The sequence below is a fragment of the Nomascus leucogenys genome, chromosome 20 (genome assembly GCF_006542625.1).
Source record: "Nomascus leucogenys isolate Asia chromosome 20, Asia_NLE_v1, whole genome shotgun sequence".
NCBI classification, from domain to species: Eukaryota; Metazoa; Chordata; class Mammalia; order Primates; family Hylobatidae; genus Nomascus; species Nomascus leucogenys.
Window position 1 is genome coordinate 58,634,179 of NC_044400.1, and position 24,816 is coordinate 58,658,994.

General features: G+C 34.5%; 1 protein-coding gene across 4 annotated transcripts in view; it reads right to left on the reverse strand.

Moving 5' to 3' along the window:
• Window positions 1-24,816, reverse strand: part of TBC1D19 (TBC1 domain family member 19) — a 178,450-nt gene that overhangs the window by 84,049 nt on the left and 69,585 nt on the right. For all 4 annotated transcript variants that reach the window (XR_004027327.1, XM_030801175.1, XM_003258556.4 and 1 more), the window contains 3 exons: window positions 18,630-18,702; window positions 12,553-12,591; window positions 10,856-10,968 (listed from right to left, as the gene is read on the reverse strand). Coding sequence is in view for 3 of the 4 variants with exons in the window: in XM_030801175.1 (XP_030657035.1) it covers window positions 10,856-10,968; window positions 12,553-12,591; window positions 18,630-18,702 (225 nt within the window). In the remaining variant the exon portion in view is untranslated. The remainder of the gene's footprint in view (window positions 1-10,855; window positions 10,969-12,552; window positions 12,592-18,629; window positions 18,703-24,816) is intronic.

Consider the following 24,816-nt stretch of genomic DNA (forward strand, 5'->3'; position numbering starts at 1 on the left):
TCAATGATTTGTCATTTGTAACATATACCTATTTTTCTATTAGATTATCTTTCTCTTAATAATTTGTTAGATTTGTTGTTTATAAGGAAGATTAACTGTCATTTGTATTGCAAAAATGTGTTACTTGATTTTGGTTTATGGTATAGATTGACAATTTATTAAAATTTTTATGTTTAATTTTGTGGGTATATAGTAGATATATATACTTATGAGTTACATGAGATATTTTGATATAGGAATGCAATGTGTAATAATCACATCAGGGTAAATGCCTCAAGCATTTATCTTTTGTGTTACAAACAATCCAATTATAGTCTTCTAGTTATTTTTAAAGGTACAATTATTTTTATTATGGTCACTCTGTTGTGCTAGCAAATACTAGGTCTTATTCACCTGTTCTATTTTTTGTAACCATTAATCTTCCCCACTTCCCCTGCACCAGCACTACCCTTAGCAGCCTCTGGTAACCATCCTTTTATCCTCTATCTCCATGAGTTCAATTGCTTTACTTTTTAGCTCCCACGAGTAAGTAAGATCCTGCAAAGTTTGTCTTTCTGTGACTAGCTTATTTCACTTAACACAATGACCTCCAGTTCCATCCATGTTGTTGCAAATGACAGGATCGCATTATTTTTCATGGCTGAAGAGTATTCCATTGTATATTTGTACTACATTTTCTTTATGCATTCCTCTGCTGATGAACATTTGGGTTACTTCCAAATCTTGGCTATTGTGAATAGCGCTGCAATAAACATGAGAGTACAGATATCTCTTCGATGTACTTATTTCCTTTCTTTTGGGTATATATGTAGGAGTGGGATTGCTGGATCATATGGTAGCTCTATTTTTAGTATTTTGAAGAATCTCCAAATTTTTCTCCATAGTGATTCTACTAACTAACATTCCCACCAACAGTGAAGGAGGGTTCCCTTTTCTCCACATCCTTGCCAACATACATTGACAATTTTTCAAAAGTACTCTATGGCTTTGGGTTTTCTTACTTGCTTTGGGCAAGGCTCCCCCACCACATGTTTATACAAATATTTTCCTAATTTTATTTCTAAAATTGTCAATTAAATTTTTTTTTAAATATTTATAATCCACGTGGAATTTATTCTTGTACCTAGTTATCAAAAGGTCTGTTTTCTTTCAGAAAGATGGACAATTATCAGCATCAGTTATTAAATAAACCATGCATTTCCAATTGAAATAAAATGCTAGACCTGGATCTATTTATGGACTCACCATTCATTATTTTTCATAATTTATTGGGCTATTCTTGAACATTTAATCTCCATAATAACTTTAAGATAATTTCATCCAGTTAAAAATAAAAATAATTCTCTAATAAATTTGTTTTGGAAAAACTGACAAATTTTATAATATTAAGACTTTCCTGTTTTTATGAATGACATTAAGTCTCTCCACCCAAGAATGATTCAGATCTCAGCTGTGTGACCCTAGGTAAATTAACAAGCTTTGCCGAGCCTCAGTAAAAAGATGAAAATAACAGCAACTTATCTGTAGGTTGATGTGAGGAATAAATGAATTAATACATGTAATATGCTCTGAATAGTATCTGGCACAGGGTAAGTGCTATGTAAGAGTTGAACATTATTGCTCTTTATAGAGTATTATAATTTTCCTCATATGGATCCTGCCCTGCTAAATTTATCTTATAGATATTTTAATGTTTCTACCATTGTGAGGTATTTTTTCACTATTCTATTTCTAATTCATTATTGATAATAGAGAAAAAACTTGATTTTGTATATTTATTTCATATCCCTGTTTGTAATTTTTAAAAAATCTATTGGGTTTTCTGGGTATACAGTCATGATCATCTGCAAAGAAGACGACTGTATCTCTTCTTTCCCCAAACATACATGAACTCATTTCCACATCTTCAGCTAGAACCTCAAAAACTATGACAAATAATACTGGTGAATAATCACTGCCTTACTCCCAATTCTAATGAAAAGAGCTTCAACATTTCTGTTTAAATTTATTATTGGTTTGGGGAAATAGTTGTATTATTTTTCAGTAGTTCATTTAAAGATTTGATTACAAATGGCTGCTGTGTTTTATTAATGTCATTTGACAACTACTGACATAATTGTAACTACTTGAAATATATTGGCTTTCCCCAATATAACCCTTTTAATGTCTAACAAAATATAAAGTAAATTTAAAAACTTGATATTTGCATCTAACAAATATACTATATACATAATAATTTTTTTTTACTTTTCCTTATTCTCTTGAATAACATATCACATAGCTTAACAGTATTAAACCTTTAGTATATATATATATTTTTTTAAATCGTATTTTAAGTTCTGGAGTACATGTGCAGAACATGCAGTTTTGTTACACAGGTATATATGTGCCATGGTGGTTTGCTGCACCCATCAACCTGTCACCTACATTAGGTATTTCTCCTAACGCTATCCCTCCCCTAGCCCCCTACCCCCTGACAGGCCCCGGAGTGTGATGTTCTCCTCCCTGTGTCCATGTGTTCTCATTGTTCGACTCCCACTTATAAGTGAGAACATGCAGTGTTTGTTTTTTTGTTCTTGTGATAGTTTGCTGAGAAAGATGGTTTCCAGCTTCATCCATGTCCCTGCAAAGGACATTAACTCAACTTTTAGTATATTTTATTTAAAATTTTATTGGATGTTTAATATTCCTGGCCAGAAGATAGAAGTATAGCAGTAATCCAGATAGACAAGTAACCTAACCTCACAGAGCTTTAGACTAAATCAAGGCCTTTGTTAACTGGTGACTTAGGCATAAGCTTGGACAGAGTTCTTAAGAGTTCAGCTGTTCTTTATCAACCATTGTGCGGTATATTTTACTGACACATGGACAAAATCATATACCTCATGGTCCCTTTATTTTTTCAAAACAAAATTTTTATGTGGATTTTAAATTGTGAGTTTTCTCACAAATGGATGCAAATAGTAAGCTGAATTAAGTAAAACACATTATTTTCCCACCCAATTATAGTGCTTAAAGATCTAAAAGCATCTAAACCAGTTATGGGCTGGCTGCTGTCTGAATAGCAGGAGAGTATGCAGTTAATAATTTGTACTCATACAAGGATCCCCACTCACCAATCTGAATAACTAAAGATGTTTCCTGAAAGATTAGACACAATCTAAATGCTATGAATAAATTAATATCTATGACTTTAGACAGATAACAGTGCTTAGACAAAAATCTATTCTCAATTCTGGAGGGAAAAAAACATATCGGAGAATCTGAGACCTAAAAGAGACTTTGGAAATATCTAGTTTCTTTTCTGAATTTTCACATTTAAAAAATCAGATCTGGCCAAGTTAACTGTCATAGCTGGTGACGGAAATAGTTTCCATAATCCTCAGTCTATGCTATTTGATTTCAATAGTTTTTAGTGTAATTTATCCATATAACATGAGAGAAAACATTGGTAGGAAAGTCAGAATTACACCATATGCTTACAATCGATGAGACAAATTTTTTATGTTAATATTTTAATTTATCCAATAAAATATATAAGGATCTATAAAATTTAATGATTGCCAATATAAACAGAATAGTTTAAAAGGCTATTTGATATAAGCTCTGGTAATGTATATATATGTAAGGGTAATAAATCATGATTATAAAAAGCAATCTTTGAAAAACAAAGTAGCCCAATTTTTAGCATCAGAGAATATTTTAATTTCAGTACTTTTTTGGTATTTTACACAGATTTACACTGTCTTAAGAAAAACAAATATACTCTTGGGAAATGAAAAAACCCACAGAATTCCTAACAGTTTATAGCTAATTGTAAGATGAGTAGATAAAAGGCAGAGAAGGCATTTCAGGGAGAGAACAACATGGTGCAAAGACAATTCAACGTGTCTTGTAGAAAATATTGAGGTATAGATTCTGCCTTTTCTTTTAGACATGATATATTTTTCTTTTAGACATATGATATATTTTTGAGTCTGATATATGTGAAACATATAACGGAGTTCTCTAGCCAGGGTCCCTAATCCCCAGCGTGCAGACTGGTACCAGGCCAGTCCATGGCCTTATAGGAACTGGGCCAGGAGGTGAGCGGTGGGCCAGGAAGCATTACTGCCTGTCAGATCAGCAGCAGCATAAGAATCTCATAGGAGTGTGAAGCCTATTGTGAACTGCACATGAAAGGGATGTACGTTGCATGGTCCTTACAAGAATCTAACTAATGCCTGATTTGAGGTGGAACAGTTTCATTATGAAATCATTCCCACCCACACCCCCATCCATGGAAAAAAATTGTCTTTCATGAAACTGGTCCCTGGTGCCAAAAAGGCTGAAGACTGCTACTCTAGGCAACTAGAAATATAAATTTTAGGCTTAAACAAAAGCTTGTATTGAAAACACAGTTGAAGCCATTAGGGAACAGGTGACTTGTGGATGAGACAGTTCAGGGAAAATGAATAGAATAAGATCAAAATGGAATTCTGAGAAATACATGCACTTAAGATCCAGCAGAGGAATCCAAATGGAGACTAAACAAAGAAAAATGAGAGAAAGAAGAGCTAAGAAAACAGGGTGAACTAAAGTAAAGACCAAGAATATTTCAAGGATCAAGTAGGCACTGGTATCAATACTGTAGGTATAAGAACTAAAATATGTCCACTATTCCTTGGTGACTTTAATTAGGGTAGTTGTAGTCATGTAGTGGGGGTGGGTGTATGTCAGACTACAATCAACTGAGTAATTAATGAGATCAAGTGATTAACTCAGCATTACTTAACTCATATTAATACAATCAAGTAAATAATGAAATTAAGTCTAGCACAGAATTTTGTTTCACAGGTGTAGCTGTGAAAGGAAGGAAAGGGAGAGGGAGATGGCTAGGAAAGACATGAGGTTTAAGATTTACCTTTATTCCTAAGATAGAAAAGACTTGAGAATGTACAATGCTATGAGAAGGAGTGAGTAGAGAGGAAGAGGCAAAAAAAAAAAGATTTTTTAAGAGTAGATGGAACATGTACAAACATAGGGAAAAGAGAAAGTATGTTAAGGTGTTTAAAATACAGGATTTTTAAGTGTTTAACCAGAAGCTGAGATATCAGATGTATTAGTCCATTATCATGCTGCTATGAAGAAACACCTGAGACTGGGTAATTTGTAAAGGAAAGAGGTTTAATTGATTCACAGTTCCGCATGGCTGTGGAAGCCTCAGAAAACTTACAATCATGGTGGAAGGCACCACTTCACAGGGCCACAGGGGAGAGAATGAGTGCCCAGCAAAGGGGGAAGCCCCTTATAAAACCATCAGATCTCATGAGAACTAACTCACTATCACGAGAACAAAATGAAGGAAACCACACCCATGATTCAATTATGTCCACCTGGTCCCATCCATGACATGTGGGGATTATAAGAACTATAATTCAAGATGAGATTTGGATGGGGACACAGCCAAATGATATCATTCCACCCTGGCCCCTCCCAAATCTCATGTCCTCACAATTCAAAACACAATCATGCCCTTCCAACAGTCCTCCAAAATCTCAACTCATTCCAGCATTAACTATGCTGATGCAAGAGGCAGACTCCCATGGCCTTGGCCAGCTCTGCTTCTGTGGCTTTACAGAGCACAGCCCCACTCATGGCTGCTTTCACAGGCTGGCATTGAGTGTCTGCAGCTTTTCCAGGCACACAGTGCAAGCTGTTAGTGAATCTGCCATTCTGGGGTCTGGAGGATGGTGGCTGTCTTCTCACAGCTCCAGTAGGCAGTGCCCCAGTGGGGACTCTGTGTGGGGGCTCCAACCCACATTTCCCTTCTGTACTGCCCTAGCAGAGGTTCTCCATGAGGGCTCCACCCCTGCAGCAGACTTCTGCCTGGATATCCAGGCATTTTTATATATCCTTTGAAATCTAGGTGGAGGTTCCCAAACCTCAATTCTTGACTTCTATGTACCTGCTAGACAACCACTACATGGAAGCTGCCAAGTCTTGGAGCTTGCACCCTCTGTTTCTGTTAAAATTTCACTATGGCAATGTAAATTGATAGCTTATTTTTACAGGTGCAGTCACCTCCCTGCCCACTAGACAAATGCATATCTGATTGTTTCCCTGCCCCATTTTTTATCTATGTTATCTCATATAAAAAGGCAGATTCCCCACATTTTTCCTGGCTCCATTTGTCTATGTCATCTGAGGTTAAAAAAAAAAAAAAAAAAAAAAAAAAAAAGCAGTTTCACTGAGCCAGGCATGAATAACTATTTTTCCCTGCCCACCTCTTACATAAAAATTGTGTACTTCTCAATACCTCGCTCTTTCCCCTTTAAATTTGGAGCCCTCAAAATTATCTTTGGAGAAGGCATAAGCCTGTTTCCAGGATGCACATCCTTAACTTTGGCAAACAAACCTCCTAAAATAATTGAGACTTGTCTTGTCATTTTTCTTGACTGACAAAAGTTACACAGATCTCTAGGGCAGGGACAAAACGCTGCCAGTCTCTTTGCTAAAGCATAACAAGAATCCCCTTTATTCCAGTTCCCAACAAGTTCCTCATCTCCATCTGAGACCATCTCAGCCTGGACTTCATTGTCCATATCACTATCAACATTTTGGTCAACACCATTCAACAAGTCTCTAGGAAGTTCCAAACTTTCCCACATTTTCCTGTCTTCTTCTGAGCCCTCCAAACTATTCCAACTTCTGCCTGTTAACCAGTTCCAAAGTCACTTCCACATTTTCAGATATCTATAGCAGCACCCCACTCTCTGCAGTACCAATTTACTGTATGAGTCCATTCTCAGGCTGTTATGAAGAAATACCCAAGACTGGATAATTTATAAAGGAAAGAGGTTTAATTGACTCACAGTTCCACATGGCTGAGGAGGCCTTAGGAAATTTACAATCACAGCAGAAGGCACCTCTTCACAGGGCAGCAGGGGAGAGAATGAGTGCCCAGTGAAGGGGGAAACCCCTTATAAAACCAAACCATCAGATCTCGTGAGAACTCCCTCACTATCATAAGAACAGGATGGGAGAAACTGCTCCCATGATTTAATTATCTCCACCTAGTCCCTCCCATGACATGTAGGAATTATGAGAAGTACAATTCAAGATAAGATTTGGGTGGGGACAGCCAAACCACATCACCAGATTTCAGTTTTTAAAAAAGCAGGGTATTGGGAGGCCAAGGCAGGTGGACCACGAGGTCAGGAGATCAAGACCATCCTGGCTAACATGGTGTAACCCTGTCTCTACTGAAAAATACAAAAAAAAAAAAATTAGCTGGCATAGTGGCGGGCGCCTGTAGTCCCAGCTACTCGGGAGGCTGAGGCAAGAGAATGGTGTGAACCTGGGAGGCGGAGCTTGCAGTGAGCCAAGATCGCACCACTGCACTCCAGCCTAGAAGATAGAGTGAGACTTCATCTCAAAAAAAAAAAAAAAAAAAAAAAAAAAGGATTTATAGGGAACAAGGCTGAAGTCAGAAAGATAAGGTAGAAGGTTTTTTTTTTTTTTTTAATCCAGGCAAGAAATGACAGTATTTTGAAATGAGACTGGTAGCGAAACATGTTTAGGAGTTAAATCAAGAAGGAATTATTGAGTAATATAATTATTGAGTAATACAATATGATATTCAGGAGTTAGGGATGACACCAGGTTTCTGGCTATGGTTCCTTGATGAACAGTGGTACTGAAAAAGGAATTTAGGAAGAGTGTTGACATCTTGAATTTGAGGTGCTTGTGAGATATACAAGTGCTTAGGTTCACTAAGCAGCTGCATTTGAAGTTTAGAAAAGAGAGATCTAAGAAGAAGGCATATAGATTTGAGGTAACTGGTAAATGAGGCTCTGGGAGTTTGTAATATTTGCTAAGGAATATATGAAGAATAGACAGACCCTCAAGAATCCTAACTGATAAGACAAAGAAGACCCTCCACAAATGAAGAATGCCAGAAAGAGCATTGTGTCACAAAAGCAAAGGAATATTTCAATAAAGGAATAGTCAATGAGGTTAAACACTGACAACAGGTGTAAGTGGTAGACATTTCATTTTTTTTTTTTTTGAGACAGAGTCTTGCTCTGTTGCCCAGGCTGGAGTGCAGTGGCACGATCTCTGCTCACTGCAAGCTCCGCCTCCCGGGTTCACGCCATTCTCCTGCCTCAGCCTCCCAAGTAGCTGGGATTACAGGCATGCACTACCATGCCTGGCTAATTTTTTGTATTTTTAGTAGAGTCAGGGCTTCTCCATGTTGGCCAGGCTGGTCTCAAACTCACAAAATTAGGTGATTCACCTGGCTTGGCCTTCCAAAATGCTAGGATTAGAGGCCTGAGCCACTGTGCCCAGCCTGACATTTCTTCCATTTAAATAAAAGTATTTGAGCAAAGGACCAGGTACTGATGCAATTAAGTTTCCAAGTTTGGCAGGAAGAATTTGAATGTATTTCTAATGATGACTTCTGTTTTCTCTAAGTATCAGGAGGTGAAGTATTTTGCTAAGACTGAAGAGAAGGGACTGAAGAGAGTGAAGGTCAGAAACAGGCACTGTGAAGACTAAGTGAGCTGACCAAAAAAATCTAGGCAGATCAGGCATCGTTAAGAGCCAACGTAAGGTTGTAAGAACCTTCCTAAGAAATCATTAAAGAAAATCTTAAATGTTAATATTAGTCTTGGCTATTGTTATTAGTAAGCAAGTACCTAGAGCAAAAGTAGAGGAACATTTTCTGTCTTTAATTAGCAAACCGAAATTTTAAAAATTAAACAATGTTTACTAAATATGGATATTTTGACACACACCTAGAAATGTGTAGAAAAGGAAATATATAAAAGCAATCTTCTTAAACCTATCAGATTTTCTTTAAAAAATGAAAGTTAGATAATATTCTATTCAGAGTATGAAAACAATTAACTACTAGGAACCACAAGTATTATATCCAAAGTCTTTGTATTGAAATAGATTTTAAAGAATAGCTTTATGTTTGTGAAATGTAGAATCTTCCATTTACGTCTAACTCCTCAACTATGACTACAATTATATGTGCAGCTTATTTTATGTGATTGAAAAGCGATTCAACAAAAAATTCCAATAAGGTATTCCTAATAAAAAGCAGTATTCTTTTTCCTTCTCTCTTTCTGTCTCTCTAATGTACCACCTACAACAATTATTTTGGAACTGCTATAGTTCATTGGGGTCACACTTTTATAGCTGAAATTAACTGCAAATGATAAAAGATGCTTTAATAAAAAAATCAGGGTTGCTTTTCTGAAAACATTAATTTCTATTTACAGATATTGAATAGACTTGTCACTTTGCAATTAGAAAACTCAGATGGCTATTAGCTCCAAAATTCAAGGGTAAAAACCGCCTTAAAATTTTTTTACTTTTACAAGAAAACATCTACAAGTAGTAAAAACGACTTTTGAACACTGTAAAAAATGATTACCTGGGATTATTATTTTATTATTAGGATGATACTTCTGGAAATATTCTAAATTTGTTTTAGAAATGGCAGTAATTCTTCTGCTAAGAGATAGAATTTGTTAATCCAATTTCTATACAGTTAAGTTGGCAGTGCATCTACAAAGTTAGATCAGGACAAGAGTTGTATCTTCTTCTACAAGAATTGATATACTCACCAAGAAAAGGCCCAATATATACTCAAACCTATTTTATAAACTATTTTCTCTAAAGTGTCACAATAAAAAGTTAGCAATATCATTTGTCTAAAACTGCTCTGAAATAAATTGCAAGCTTTACTGTTTCACAAAGGAAGCAAGTGATTTTTGACAGAACTGTTCAGAGGGAGATTTAAAACACAGTATACACACATGCACATATACATAGTTTGCAAGGGTTAGAGGTATAGTTTTTGTAACAATATTAATAATATTTGATTTTCTTTAAAAAGTTATTAATTATAATTAATTTATAGCATAATTAAATGTAATATGTAACTTTTATGATTACTTTTATTAATGGTGATCATTTATGTTCCAGGCACTATGTTAAAAGTACATGTATATTATTTCATTTAATTCTGACGATTATGTGATATAAATATCATTACCTATATTTAAGTGTGGGTTAACTGAGGTTTGAAGAAATTTAAGTACTTGCTCAATGATATATTTCTAGTAAGCTGGGTGAGCTAGAAGTTGAAACCAGGTCTGTATGATTCCAAAACCGATGTTTTTAACCACCAGGCTAGAAAACTATTAGTGTGCTATTCATTAAAATTTTTTAAATGGATAACTTCTACGATTAATGGGCTTAAGCAAAAAACAAACAAAAAAATCCCCACTAAGAATATTTCAAGAATCGATGTCTTACATAATTTTGTTTTATTTACTCTGTTACCCATCTGCTGGTGATCTCTTTTCATATTCATGTTTCCTAAAATAAAATGTTCTTACATATAGAAAAATAACATTCCCACTTAATCTGTCAATTTCTAGAACCATAAAAATTGTGCATATTTCAAAGGTACCTATAGGGACAAAGAATTCATTTACTTAGCCTGAGTTGCCCTTCTTTATTTCTCTGTAGTCTAACATCCGTATTCAACCACATATCTTCATGGATCTAAATTGTCAGTCCCCACTTCTCAAAATTTTACTTACTGTTTTGTTGTATACGTCAGGTCACACCATTTCATTAATTATTAATAACAAAAACTTCAATATTAAGCAGACAATGATTAAACTATATGTTAAATCTTATTTTAGAACCTAAAACTAAAGTGATTTTGAAAATTTAAAAAGGGGGTTCATAATAGATTAAGAAACAAAAGTTTTTTCAATTTTGAATAACTGGTCTTTGAAAAATAAATACCCCAAAGCTAAAATCTGACCCACCCTTTTTTTCTTCTTACCTCAGGTTGGCTGGAAATATTCAAAATGAGAGCCCACAATTCAGCTCTCAGTGCCGTGGGACTTCCTTGTCTGATGTACTGTTGAGCAGCAGCACTATCTTGTTCTGCTAGAACTATCAAAAGTATATGAAAATCTCCTTTGAAAACTCAGAATGTAAGAAACATCACTGAAATCTTCAATTATAAATCTTTTGGGAAGCTGAAATTAAGTCTTTCTATCTAACATAATTACACCATATCTTTACCTTTTAAAATTTATTCTCTGGATTTCAATACAGCCCTATTTGCAGCCCTCCCACTTGCACGCCTTAAGCTCTTCCACCTCCTACCCAGTCTGGATAAGCAGGGACTTAATGTAAGGACTTTGAGATCACTTTGCTTTAACTATAGCTCTATGGATCTGAAACTAGTATCGTGTGTGTGTGTGTGTGTGTGTCTGCATGTATATATATGAAATAATTTTTAGATTCCATTATCAAGTTAATTCATAGCTACGGAAACCCCAAATTTCTTATGCATATTCTACTACATCACGAATGTTCTAATATTTGGAAATGTATGGTACATGAAGTTTCATGTTTAAGAATTACAATATATAAGAATGTTAGCTATGATATTAATGACTTCTTAGTTATTTGCCAAAATCAACAGAAAACAGGGATTTTTAAAGACGTAGAAACAAAGATCTCATAACCTTGTAAGAAGGCTCAAATTATTCTTAAGAAGCCAAGTTCACACAATCAATATGTTATCTTTTGCTTTCATTTTAATTTTTATTTTCTTTAATAAAAATGTCAGCTATTCAGTCTGGAAATAAAGGTCCAAAAAAACAAAATGAAGCAAAATCAAAAAAAGACATACCAAAAAAACTGCTAATGTTTATCTAACCAGTATTGTTTTCTCATATTTTCTTCTTAAAAGGATATGGAAAAAATAATCTTATATTAAATGAAAATGACATGAGCAGAAGAAACAAAGGAATCATGAAATAAAAAAGAGATGAAGCATATTCTTTGATTTGCAATTGCTCTTAATAAAAGTGTCAAATCATACAAATAAATTCTAAATAAATACAATTTTTAAAAATTGAAGTACGGATTTGGTACATGACAATATAATTGCCATAGAAGGTTCATTCTGACACAAAGACCAATCTGTACTTCATATCTCAAAGACAAAAAAGGATTTATAAAAACAAGGAAAAGAATCTTCAAAAGATAGGGAAAAATTATTCCCCAGAAGACTAAGAGCCACTTTGGTTATTAAGCCATGCCACTGTGAATGGTCACTGGGAACCATTACAGTTATATTTTCTCCTGATGCGGGAGCATATTCCCATTAACTCTAATGAGAGGTGTGTGGATGCATCAAAGACAGAACCTGCCTCTTTGATTTTAAAATGAAATTCTACTGCCGAATGGATTAAGCTAACATCCCTGAGGAATATGTGTCTGCATTTCCTTTTTAGTGAACCAGCTGTGTACTTCTTTCTCTGACATTTATTGATAAAGTCAAAATGATGCATTTTCCCTACTTATAAAGATTCTCATTATATAATCTACATGGTTAAATATTACTCCTCCTTAGGTTTTTCACTTTTCAGAGATTAAATTTCACTTGGAGGTTATTTGAGGCAGACATTTACCTGGGACTGTCTCACTTTTCAGAAATAATAACATTTATAATTAAAAGCTTACCTTTTTGCCCAATACGTACATGCTCATTTTCAAAAAGTTCTAAAAATTAAAAAAAATTATTAGACATGAGTATGAGCAATCACATTTAGAACAACATTAGATACATTTTTCTGGTATTGATACGTTTAATGATTTTTAAAGCCAGATGGCTCTACAGAAAGCTACAAGAATATCTTATATGTAAAAAAGATTTTTCTAAATTGTTTAAAGCTAAACAATTTTTTGTTTAAAATTAAAACAGAGTTATGAGCATTTAATCAAACAAAAAAATGGATGAATGAATTTTCCCTTTGTTAAAACATCTCATAATAAAGCTAAACAATTTTTTGTTTAAAATTAAAACAGTTATGAGCATTTAATCAAACAAAAAATTGATGAATGAATTTTCCCTTTGTTAAAACATCTTCTCATAATACAAAAATGTTCCTATTCATTCATCTTTAATTTTTTTCTTAAAGAAAAACAAAATTTATTGACAGCTTCATTTACAAAATCCTACTTCCACTCCACTCTACCATTGGCTATCTAATAAAAGCCTTACTACTAGATAGGAAAAATCTCACTCTACAAATGCCATTTTAAAAGATTCTATGATGAGATTTTTTTAAGTACCAATCATAATGGAAAAAGATTCATGAACTAGACTATATTACATTTTTAAAAAAAAACTTCTGTTCATCAAAAAACACCGTTAAGAGAGCGAAAATGTAAGTAACAGAGTGGAAGAATATACTTGCTGTATATATATCTGGCAAAAGACTCCTGTTCAGAATATATAAAGAACTCATCATAGACAAAAATAGACGACTCTCAGACACGAACAGGCAAAAGACTTAAATAAAAGGCTCTTCACAAAAGAAGTGACTTGAAGAACCAACAAACATGAAAAGTTGCTCAACTACATTGATCTTCAGGGAAATGCAATTAAAACCACTATGAAATACACAACCACGACAGTAGCTAAAATGAAGACTGACAATTCGAAATGTAAAAGATGTGGAGCAAATGAATTTCTCATACAAAGCTAGTGGGGGTAGAACTTGGTACAAACACTGTGGAAAAGTGTCCAGCAATATCTACTAACACTGAACATATGTGCACATCCTACGACAATTAGTAATCCACTCTCAGTTATAAACCCTAATGCATACATATGTTCACCAAGACACATATACAAGAATATTCACAGCACCACCATTGATAATAACCGAAAATGTAAACAATAGCATCAGCAGGATACTAGATAGTGGCATATTCATACAATAGATTACAATATAGCAATGAGAATGAATGATTTATAATTCTCTACAACACCTTGAATATTATAAAGAAAAGCAAAAGAAGCCAAACACAAAAGAGTATATACTATATGATTTCATTTCTATAAGGTACAAAAATAAGCAAAACTAATCTATGATGTCAGAAGGCAGAATAGTTTTTATCCATGAGAGTGACAGAATCTGAATGTGTGCCTAAGGGTGCTTCTGAGATGCTGGTAATATTCTGTTTCTTGGTCTAGCTGAAGGTTACGCAAGTGTATTCACTTTGTAAAAATTCACTGATCTGTATATACGTGATTTGTGTACTATCCAGTATGTATATTGCACTTCTATAAAAGTCATTTAAAAATTAGCAGTCATTTTTCTATTACCTGCAGTACTTGAAAACTCTAGTTTTGAAATATAAAATTGCAACACTAAGGAAAAATCAGAATTCTTTTAAAGAAAGATTAATGTATGTGTGGTACATTTTCAGTATTAGATAATTTTTTAGTTTTAAAAAATAATCCATAAAGCTGTTTTTTCTTTTTTTTAACAACATATTTATTTATTTATTAAATTTTATTATTATTATACTTTAAGTTTTAGGGTACATGTGCACAATGTGCAGGTTTGTTACATATGTATACATGTGCCATGTTGGTGTGCTGCACCCATTAACTTGTCATTTAGCATTAGGTATATCTCCTAATGCTATCCCTCCCGTCTCCCCCGACCCCACAACAGTCCCCGGAGTGTGATGTTCCCCTTCCTGTGTCCATGAGTTCTCATTGTTCAATTCTCACCTATGAGTGAGAACATGTGGTGTTTGGTTTTTTGTCCTTGCGATAGTTTGCTGAGAATTATGGTTTTTTCACTAGAGTATTTGAGCCAGAATGCCTTATTCTTTTAGTTTATTGTAGTCCTAATATTTCGGAAGTAATTAGTTGAACAGATTATACAATGACTAAGGAAAGTGTCTGGGATCTGTAACATAAATCATTTATATATATAAAATGATTATATATAAAAAATATATAGTCTACATATATATGTATATAGTAACAATACAGTTTCATTTCAATCAGCTATGATTTCTGAGACTTAGTGACCAAAGAAGACAATGCTTCAGTGAACGCTTTAATAGCATGAAACGGCAGATGTAATACTGCAGCATACTATAGTGGGGCGAAGTTCAGTCAACTTTCAGAAAATAACAAACAGTATATTACAGGCACTGGAGATAGTTTTCACATAGAACCCCGTAACCGGTTCTTCTCAGTTATCTTGATAAGCACATCACAAAACTGCCCATAACAACTCAATTTTTTTCATCCTCCTTGACTAAGGATTAAGCTAAAATTTCTCTTAAGATTCAAATTATAATCCTTTATGTTCATTTCAATTAATGTAGTTTATACAGTTCAAGATTTTCTTCTCATAATATGCCAAGAAATGTTTTATATTCTTAATTTTCACTGAATGAATAAAGAACAGTTGAATAATCAGGTAAAAATAAGTTGCCAGCCAATTCTCATTTTCTAATAAAAGCAGAGGATATTACTATATGATAACAGCGCTTCGTTACCCAAAGTAGTATGAAATAACAATAATCAAACAGACTTCTTTAAAAAATTTAACTAGTCAATTATGTGAAATACAATAATTTTGCTTTTTCAATGCTATTTTCTGTCCTAAGAATAAGAAGGCTAAAAAGTCAGAACCAAAATCTCCAACTTATACTCTAATTCTGTGTTTTTCAGAGTGCCCTGAGGACCATTATGTTAACAGATGCATCTATATTAGTAGAACTTGCTCGGGAAAAAAACTTCTGTTAAAATGATCTTGGAAGATGCTAAGCTAAAATAATTTAGTTAAGACTTCTCATAGTCTTTATAAGATGGTAACATACACTGTGTATCTTAAGAAGGTATACAGTACAGCCCTTCTCAAACCCTATTTGACAACAAGATTCTCTTTTTCACAGGGCATCTTATGAGTGCTCCTGAGTATAACGCTTCAGGAAATACTGCACTAACTGAGTATGATTTTTTCTTTTAGAAAGAAAATGTCTATTTAGTAGAACCCTCATCTAATAAGATTCATTATTACATACATTCAGACAATAATATCAGACATATGACCTCCTTTATCATGAAGGCTTATGAAAGAATGCTGAGCTTGCTCACTCTGTTAACATCACTCTTATAAAATGGTTTCCATAGTAAATGTGTGTGTGTGTATTTAAAATAAATGCAATGCATGTTCATGAGAGTTTGTAGAAATAATGGCTATGACTTTTTTTATTATTGTTAAATAAGGATTCTATAGTATAATTGTAAGGACTTTTTCTCCTGACTTTTATATAAAAGCTCATAAGTAAGAAATGCATTTCAAACATAATAACTGAATAGCAGTAATGGTAAAACATAGGTAATAGACATTTTAAAGATGCGTAAGAACACAATTCCCTTAAGCCACACTTAAACTTAATTCTGAATATAAAAAACTTGCCTCTAGCCAAACACAAGTATTAGCAACATTTTCAAACATTAGCATTACATTTCCAACTTAATCAAAGTGGAAGACACAGACTAAAATATAAAATAAGAGGTCGTCAGCCTCCTTCAAGCAGGCTTAGTGTTCTATGCTCCAACTGCCCTTTAAATGTAATAACAGCAAATACCACCTGTATCTTATCTGTCACTCACCACTATTTTTTCCCCTAAAAGCAGAGATTATGTCTTATGTCTATGTATTCTATGTATATCTCTGTATTCATGAGTCCCTGGCCCTCAGCAGGGTCTCAAACACATTTGCTATATTATGAATGAATCAAAGAAGGAAAATCTGCACCGTAAGTTTAAAAATACAGTATATTAAGTCTTCTAAAGCATAGATACTATGAGATTTAGAATAATTTTAAATAACTCTTAAAGATTATTTCAAAAGTAAAAAATAAAAATATAATTCAAGGCTTTGTTACTACTTCCTTTACTTTTCTTATATGACTATCATTTGCCATTAATAAAAGTATAAGATATTTTATAAGATATTTTACATCTTCTTATAAAATAAGAAAAAGCTGTCAAAGGTGGCAGGAGGGAGGCAGCACAGTGTAGCAGACTTTGGAGACAGATTGCTTAGTTTTGAATCCTGGCTCTACCACTTACTAGTTTTGTGACCTGGAGCAAGTTACTTAACATCTCCATATCTTCAACTTTAATATGGAGATAATAATCCTACATCACATTATATAAGAAAATTAAAACCATACTGCAATACCACTATACGCTGCCAGATTGACTAAGACAAAGATGAAATACACCAAGCATTAGTGAGGACATACAGAAAAACTACGACTCTCATACATTGTTGGTGGAAGTGTAAACTGGTACTAACACTTTTGAAAACTCACCGGCAGTTATTTAGTAAAAATGAGCATATACAAATATGAATATGAATGAATGAATGAATGAATATTTCTAGGACCTAGAAAATGCACTCCCAGGTATATACTCCACAGCAGAATATAGATACGTTCACCAAAAAACACATACTAGAATGATCATAGTAGCCTTATCTGTACTATCCTCAAACTTGAAACTTCCCAAATATTTATCAACTGTAGAATAGATAAATAAATGTGTGGTATATGCATCCAGTGGAACACCAGAAAGCAAATGATCTATAAACACATATAACAATATGGCCAAATGTCACAAATATAATTTGAACAAAAGAAGTCAAACATCACAGAGACACACTGTATGCTTCCATTCACATGAAGTTCAAGAATTTGAAAAACTAATCTGTGCTGCCAGAAATCAGAATAGTAGTTATCTTTGTAATGGGGATTAAAGATTGAAAGAGGGTAGGAGGAGGGCTTCTGTTTAGTGTTCTGGGTATTTTAATAGGTGTATTCAATTTGTAAAAAATTCATTAAGCTGTCCTCTTATTATATATGTATTCTTTTATATGCATTATACATGAATAAAGTATTTAAAAATGAAAATTGATACCATATAGAGTTGCTGAGAGGTTAACATGAGACAATATAGATGCAACATATAGTATGTGCTCAATGGTTATTTCTGATTATATAGTAATAATAATAGTAACAATTATGTAATATTGCTATTATAATAGTGGTAAGAGCCAACTTACTTATTTTATAGAGGAAGAAACAAGTCCAAAGATGTATAGTGACTTGTGCAAGTTAACACAGTTAGCCAGTGGCAGAGGAAAGACTAGAATAGTCTCCTAACCCCTATGTAGTATTATTTCCACTACAATATGGTGCTCCCATACTTTAAGTAAATTTTTACTTCGTTTTTATTATAGCTAAATACCAATGTAGTATTTAATAAAAAGTACATTGAATTTATGCACAAAAAGGGAAAAGTTAGGAAAACTGCTTGGATTATTAAGGTTTAAAACACACTATTTTTAAAGCCTAAGTTGACTCAAGGTAGACGTCAGTGCTCACTTAACTTGGTGATACAAAAGTAAAAACAGATACTGATGGTCAGGAAAGGATGTTGCCAGCAAAGATTCTGATAACAAAAATAACTTATGTGTCTAATGACTTTTCAAAATCATTTTAAAGACTTTCAAATAAAAAGACAAAATTTAGTTGAACTCTAATAATTACAACATACAGGATTCTATTCAATAAATAACAGTAACCAAGGAGAGGCAAAAGCATGCTTAGTTTTCAGATATAAAAAAATTGCTAGATTAACTCAGAAATAGCAATATAAACCTTAGGCTCACTCTCATTTATCATTAATTATATGCTATTGGAAAAATACTAACCAGGAGGCACTTGTGTAGAATCATCTATACCCAGTTGTCCTATATTTAAGCCAAGTTCCACAAAGCATTCTTTCTGAAAAATAACATACATAGAATTAAAATAGATCTCAGACTTTGCTGCACATTGTTAAAAGATCACCTTTGCCTTAACATTAGCTTGAATAAAAAATCACAATGTGAAATCAGGCTTTGCTTTATTCAAATACCTAAAAAAGAAAAGGACATATTAAACATCTAAATAATAATGCATTAGTCCAAAATTAAAGAACAGAATAACCAGTGATTACTATATAATATTTATTATTTTCATATAAAATAATCATGAATAGAAAAGATATAAGCATTTAGGAAATATAAATATATAATGGGAAAGACACAAACATATAACGTTTATCCAAATGGAGAGCCATTAGCAATATTTTTCTTTCTCCTAATTTTTCCTACTAATAAAAGTTTTACTTCTTGCCTTTTGACCAATGAGTGCTGCCATTGTTTAAAAGAACTGTTTTCCAAAAACAGTTATTGATTTTGCCCTTTTAGGTAACAGACTTCTCAGTAAGGTAAGGAATGATAATTATCCTTTCAGTAAAAAACTAACTTTAAACCTTTCCTGAAACACACACACACACAAACACTCAGTATGCGTATCACTTACCAATTTTATCTTCTAAAATCATTGTTTAAAATTAACACTATGATCCTGTATTTGTGCTTTCTATGGTACTGTACTTCACTCAGATCTTAATCAACTAAACACTGCAAATATCCAAAACAACTTAAATTAATTTTTAAGTACAATTGGACCATCAAGTGCTCTGCTAAAATAAGGATAAATCGGATTTATTCTCCAGACTTCCTCTACTTATCTAGTAATGTCTAGGGAAAATAATAATGTTTGTCTGGTATTTTTTAAATATATAAAAACCTCACATTATTCACATTTTTATGCCCTAAGTAATTAAATATTTCTATTAATATTTTCCTCAGCATTTTGTTACTATTCTAATTGCTAAACCCATGCTTCCTTGTCCTTTAAAAAACAGAATTAGTTTTAACCCTTACTAAATTATCTATTATTACTTAAGTTAGTGATTTATTAATGTCCTTTACAAGACAGTTATTCAGCCTAACATACACATATACACATTTCGTTTTGTATAGATTTTAAATAACTACTACTATATTTCAATTTTTAATCTTTATCTACCCTTTAAAAAGTACTGCATCTTATCCATGACTAAGATCTACCGCGGACCCCTGGACTGGCCTGCTAGCCCATGTTCTGATGTTAATGACATCGAAGGCACCCCTCCCGAGGAAATCTCAACTGCACGACTCCTACTATGCCCCAGTTCAGCAGGAAGCAGTTAGAGCGATCGTTGGCCAACCTCCCCAACAGCACTCGGGTTTTCCTGTTGAGAGTGGGGACTGAGAGCCAGGACTAGCTGGATTTCCCAAGCCAACCAAGAATCCTAAGCCTAGCTGGGAAGGTGAACGCACCCACCTTTAAACACGGGGCTTGTAACTCAGCTCACACTCGACCAATCAGGTAGTAAAGAGGGCTCACTAAAATACAACTTAGGCTAAAAGCAGGAGGTAAAGAAACAGTCAAATCATATATCACCTGAGAGCACAGGGGGAGGGACAATGATCGGGATATAAACCCAGGCATTCGAGCTGGGAGTGGGCAACCCCCTTGGGGCCCTTCCCATTGTATGGGAGCTCTTTTTTCACTCTATTAAATCTTGCAACTGCAAAGAAAAAAAAAAAAAAGTACTGCATCTTATGTTACCAATTTTTAATGACAGAAGAGGTAAAAATTTGTTATTCTTCCATTTTCAACCATTGTTTTCCATTTATTTTAAGGCACTCTTCTGTAATTGAAATCATTTGTATTTCTCTTTTTAAAAATAACCTTAATCTTCATACTATAAAAGGGACTTATACCCAACAAATGCTTTGATATTAGGTTCTATAATTAAAATGGAGAGTTTTACTTAGGCTAGGACATGTTAAAAAGCATAAACAGAACCCTGAACATCCATTTCCTACTTCATTGCTCTGGACTATTTTTAACTCAGTGTCAGCAGACATGGACCCTAATCTCAGATTTCCTTCAAAACTCACCCCAGGTATCACATCTTCAGAGAAGCCTCCCTTGATATTCCAGGCTGATATAAGCAACTTTTTATGCACATATATTATCCTTTATCAACCTCTATCCAAGCACACAATCACATCATATTGAAATTGTATTTTTACTGCCCATCTCTCCACTAGCCTGCAGCTCTCGGAAGACAAGCAGTCTCTTACACACATTTGCACTCTGCTTCACTACTTGGCACAGGGCCTGACATAACAAAGGGGTTCAATAAATATTGAACCGCACTACTTAGCTCTAGTCCTAACTAGCTGCCTCCACATAACCAAATTAGTAAATAGGAATTTATCACAACTACACTTTAGAGTTAATACATCTCAGTTATAAGGGATTTCTGTTTAATATGTATGAGTCTACTTAACCTTGTAATTAGGTTTAAGGGTTATCCATTATAGGATCACAGGACTCACTGAGCCTCACCAAGTTCAATACTCGTACAGGCAGACCAGGGTCACAGATAAACCATGCATCCTGGAGTCAGAATCATTACATTGCCAGGCTGCATGATATAGGCAAAACAGGGACAACTACCCATAATGACTGAGGAATAAAAGGACTAACTATACTCTTAATCATATACCTACAATTTCTTGAAAATTAGCTACAAGCTTTTGGTTCTCCAATAGCTAAGAATGCATTCACATCAGTTTAGGGTCTCTTCAGACAGAATACATAGTAGTCTCATTCACACATAAGCTAAAACTTTGTCTAAATTATCCTTTCCCTTCTTTTTTACCTAGCAAACTCCTTCAAGTTGGCTGGTTTTAGAGTGTCATCACCTAATATTCATATGAAATTGCCTCTACATGCAGCAGTTTCAGATATCATCTATTGATTTTATATGGAAAATGAGGATTTTAGCTCATGCACATTCTCTTTCCATCCTTCAGTCATCATTAGTTCTTAATTAAATCCATATTAAGAGTTTGCATTATTGTGACTATGTATATATTTCACTGGTGAGGCATGTGGTACTTATCAATGTTTTCATTCTTATACTTTTTTCCACACTGTTTATAATTAAACTGATTTTTCACTTAAACAATTTTCTCTAATCATTTACCTCTTTTTCCTAAACCCATAACAACTCTGAAAAGACCCTCCCTAATAAAATTTCGCATGTGGTCAAGCCTGTGAGATCATCTGTACTTTTGGTGTTTCTCTTGCAGGCATCCCTCCTGGAACCTTCCAACCTCCTGCTCCAATCTAGGATTGTTGTGCTTCAGTCCAGTTGTACAGCCTTTGTCCTGGAACTTCTCCTCACTATCATTTCTGGAAATTCTCTTTCTCTTTGGTTGGGATCCTGTTTTCTGGGACCCATGTTTGGCTTCCTGTTTATGACCTTGTTTGAAGCACTTCTACCAAGAGCTCCCTAAATAAGAGTAACTATTTTAGATCAGTACATCAGAAAAGGTTTACTTCTCCTTAACATTTGATTGATTGTTGGTTACATATAGAATTCCAGGCTTGAAATCACTCAGGTTTTTAAAGACATTACTTCAAAATCTTCTGGCTTCCAGTGTTGCTGCTGAGAGTAAGATGCCACTCTGATTCCTGACACTGTATATACTCTGCTTTTCTTTTATAAAAAAATTTCAGTTTTCTCGTTTTCAAGTGCCTTGGTGGGGATCTTCTTTCATTCATGGCACTGGGTACTTCGTAAGCCTTTTCACTGGAGATCCACATCTTTCTTAAATTCTTATAAACTCAATTATATTCCCTCTGTTTCCCTTTTCTGGAACTCCTTTTGGTCAGATGTTAATCTTTGTAGATTGATCTTGTAATTTAAGAAATCTTTTCCCTCCTATTTTTCATTTCTTTGGCTTTTTGCTTCATCTTCTGATAAAGATTTCCTCAGCTTTGTTTTCAACTCATCTATTGGTATGTATTTTTTCATAATATATTCTTAATCCCAAAACCTCCTTTTCATTCTCAAGTGTTTTCTTGCATTATTGAAATTCTGTTCTTGCTTTGAGTAATATCTTATCTTTCTGAGAACATTAATGGTTTCATTAAAGTCTCCTTCTGGGAATAAATGGTTAACATGTCCATTTGAAGATGACATTGGGTTTATCTTCTCCCATCACTATTGCCCTAAAAATGTACTGAATCACAAAAAAAAAAAAAATTCTAAGAGAAATGTCCCCACTATATTGCTAAGCAATGTTATTTACTGAAAACATACGATCCTTGACTGGTAAACGACATTTGAAATGGAAAACTGTGAGTAGAGTATAAAAACTGACTGGAAAACACAGGCCTTAGCCACCTGTGTGGTGTCTCTTGAGAGGACTTAGGAGCTATGTTTATGTGCATTACAAGAAATTATTCCTATTGTGTATGAGACTTCCCTATGTTGTGCCTATGTGACTTGTCATTTTCAGTTGCATACCTTCCTTGTGAGGGTTGGGAAGTAGCATTTGGATGGCTGTAAGGACTCTCCGTGATGATGTACCTGCTAATGGCATGCTAGTATGCTGTCATGCTGTTTTCCATTCTGTTTCATTCACAAATTTAAGTTCACCTGGGGCCAGGTTATCGTCTATTGTATCCTGTGAGTGTGAATGTAAATCAGAACCTGAAATGCCTATTAGCAGTCATTCTCTAATTTGGCTATTTGGGTTTTGCTATTATTGTTGTGGTTTGGTTTTGTTTTAGTTTGGTCTCTCCCTCTCATACCGGAAGAATTCAAAAGTCTGGGGTTTCTAGGTTGGTCATTCCTATTTAGAAATGAGGTAATAAAAAACTGACTGGAAGCTCTGTCGGCAAGGGTCAGGCATAGAATGCAGTAGGCTTCACTGTGAGGCAATTTTATAGCCAGCCAACTTCTTTTTTGTAAGGGTTCTCTGAATCCCTGTTAGTGTTTTCTCTGGCATTCTAGAGTTGGTTGAGGGTAAGGAAGAAGAAGGTGGAGGGTGGGGAAGGTAGCGTAGTGGTGGTAAGAATGAGAGTATTAGTCTCACCATTCAGCAGACTTTCACTTAATCGCTGTTTTCAATAGCTCATTCCTGTCCTGCTCTATGTCTGAGGTCTCCGAGTGCACAGTCTTTCTGCATCTGGATCTCTAGTGAATACACCTCTGGTCTTCTGTGGGGGAGGAGGAGTCATCTGAGTATGCATGGTGATGGGAATCTGGGGGACTAACTTCTCCTGATCCAGACTTTCACATAATCTCCATTTTCAGCCCTATGGCTCACTACGGTTTTCTCTGACATGTGGTACCTCTAATTCTTGAACATTTCTCAGGCTCTATGGAGAAAATCATACTGCTTCTTGCATAAGTCAGTGTCTAGTCAGGAAATAGGTCATACCAGAAATGTGAACAGGGAAAAACAGAAGAAGCAAATGCAGAAAGCAACTACGACTTCTAGGCTAAAGGAAAGTAAACAAAGAAGAAACTAAGAACTTAGAAAAGGGTCCCCTGGCCCTGAATGCTGAGATTCATACCTCTGTAGAGAGGCAGTGTAGCTGCCACACAAAGGCAGACCAGGGGTAGTGGAAAAACTTGTCAAGGGGTAGCTTAGAGCTGGACTATTGAGGACCACTAAGGTGAGTGTTATTGAGCCTCCTGCATCCCAATCTGCTGACTCCTACACACAGGAACTAGAAATGGAAGCCCCTTCCTCCTGCTATGGCCTTGTAGTGTCCCTCTAGAACCTTCTATTGACAAAGCCTAACATCAGGCCTGCTGGCAAAGGGGAAATGTTTATAGGGTCCAGCTCCAGCATGATAAAGCAGAGCAAAAAAGGAGAATTTGGAGCTGAAAGATAATAAACTGATGATTGACAAAAAATATAATGCCATAAATATACTTTAATCTCATTCACACTTTCTATCTTATAGACACATTTAGGTTTAATCTCCCCTGTTTAAGTCATTTATCATCAGCACTCTATCTTAATACATTAATGCCCAGATTTATAAGTGGCTTCCTAGTTTCACCAAAGACAGTATTTATATTTCTATGCTCCTTATTGTTTTAGGGTGACTTTGAAAGAAGGAGTGATAATTTCTTAATTCCACCAT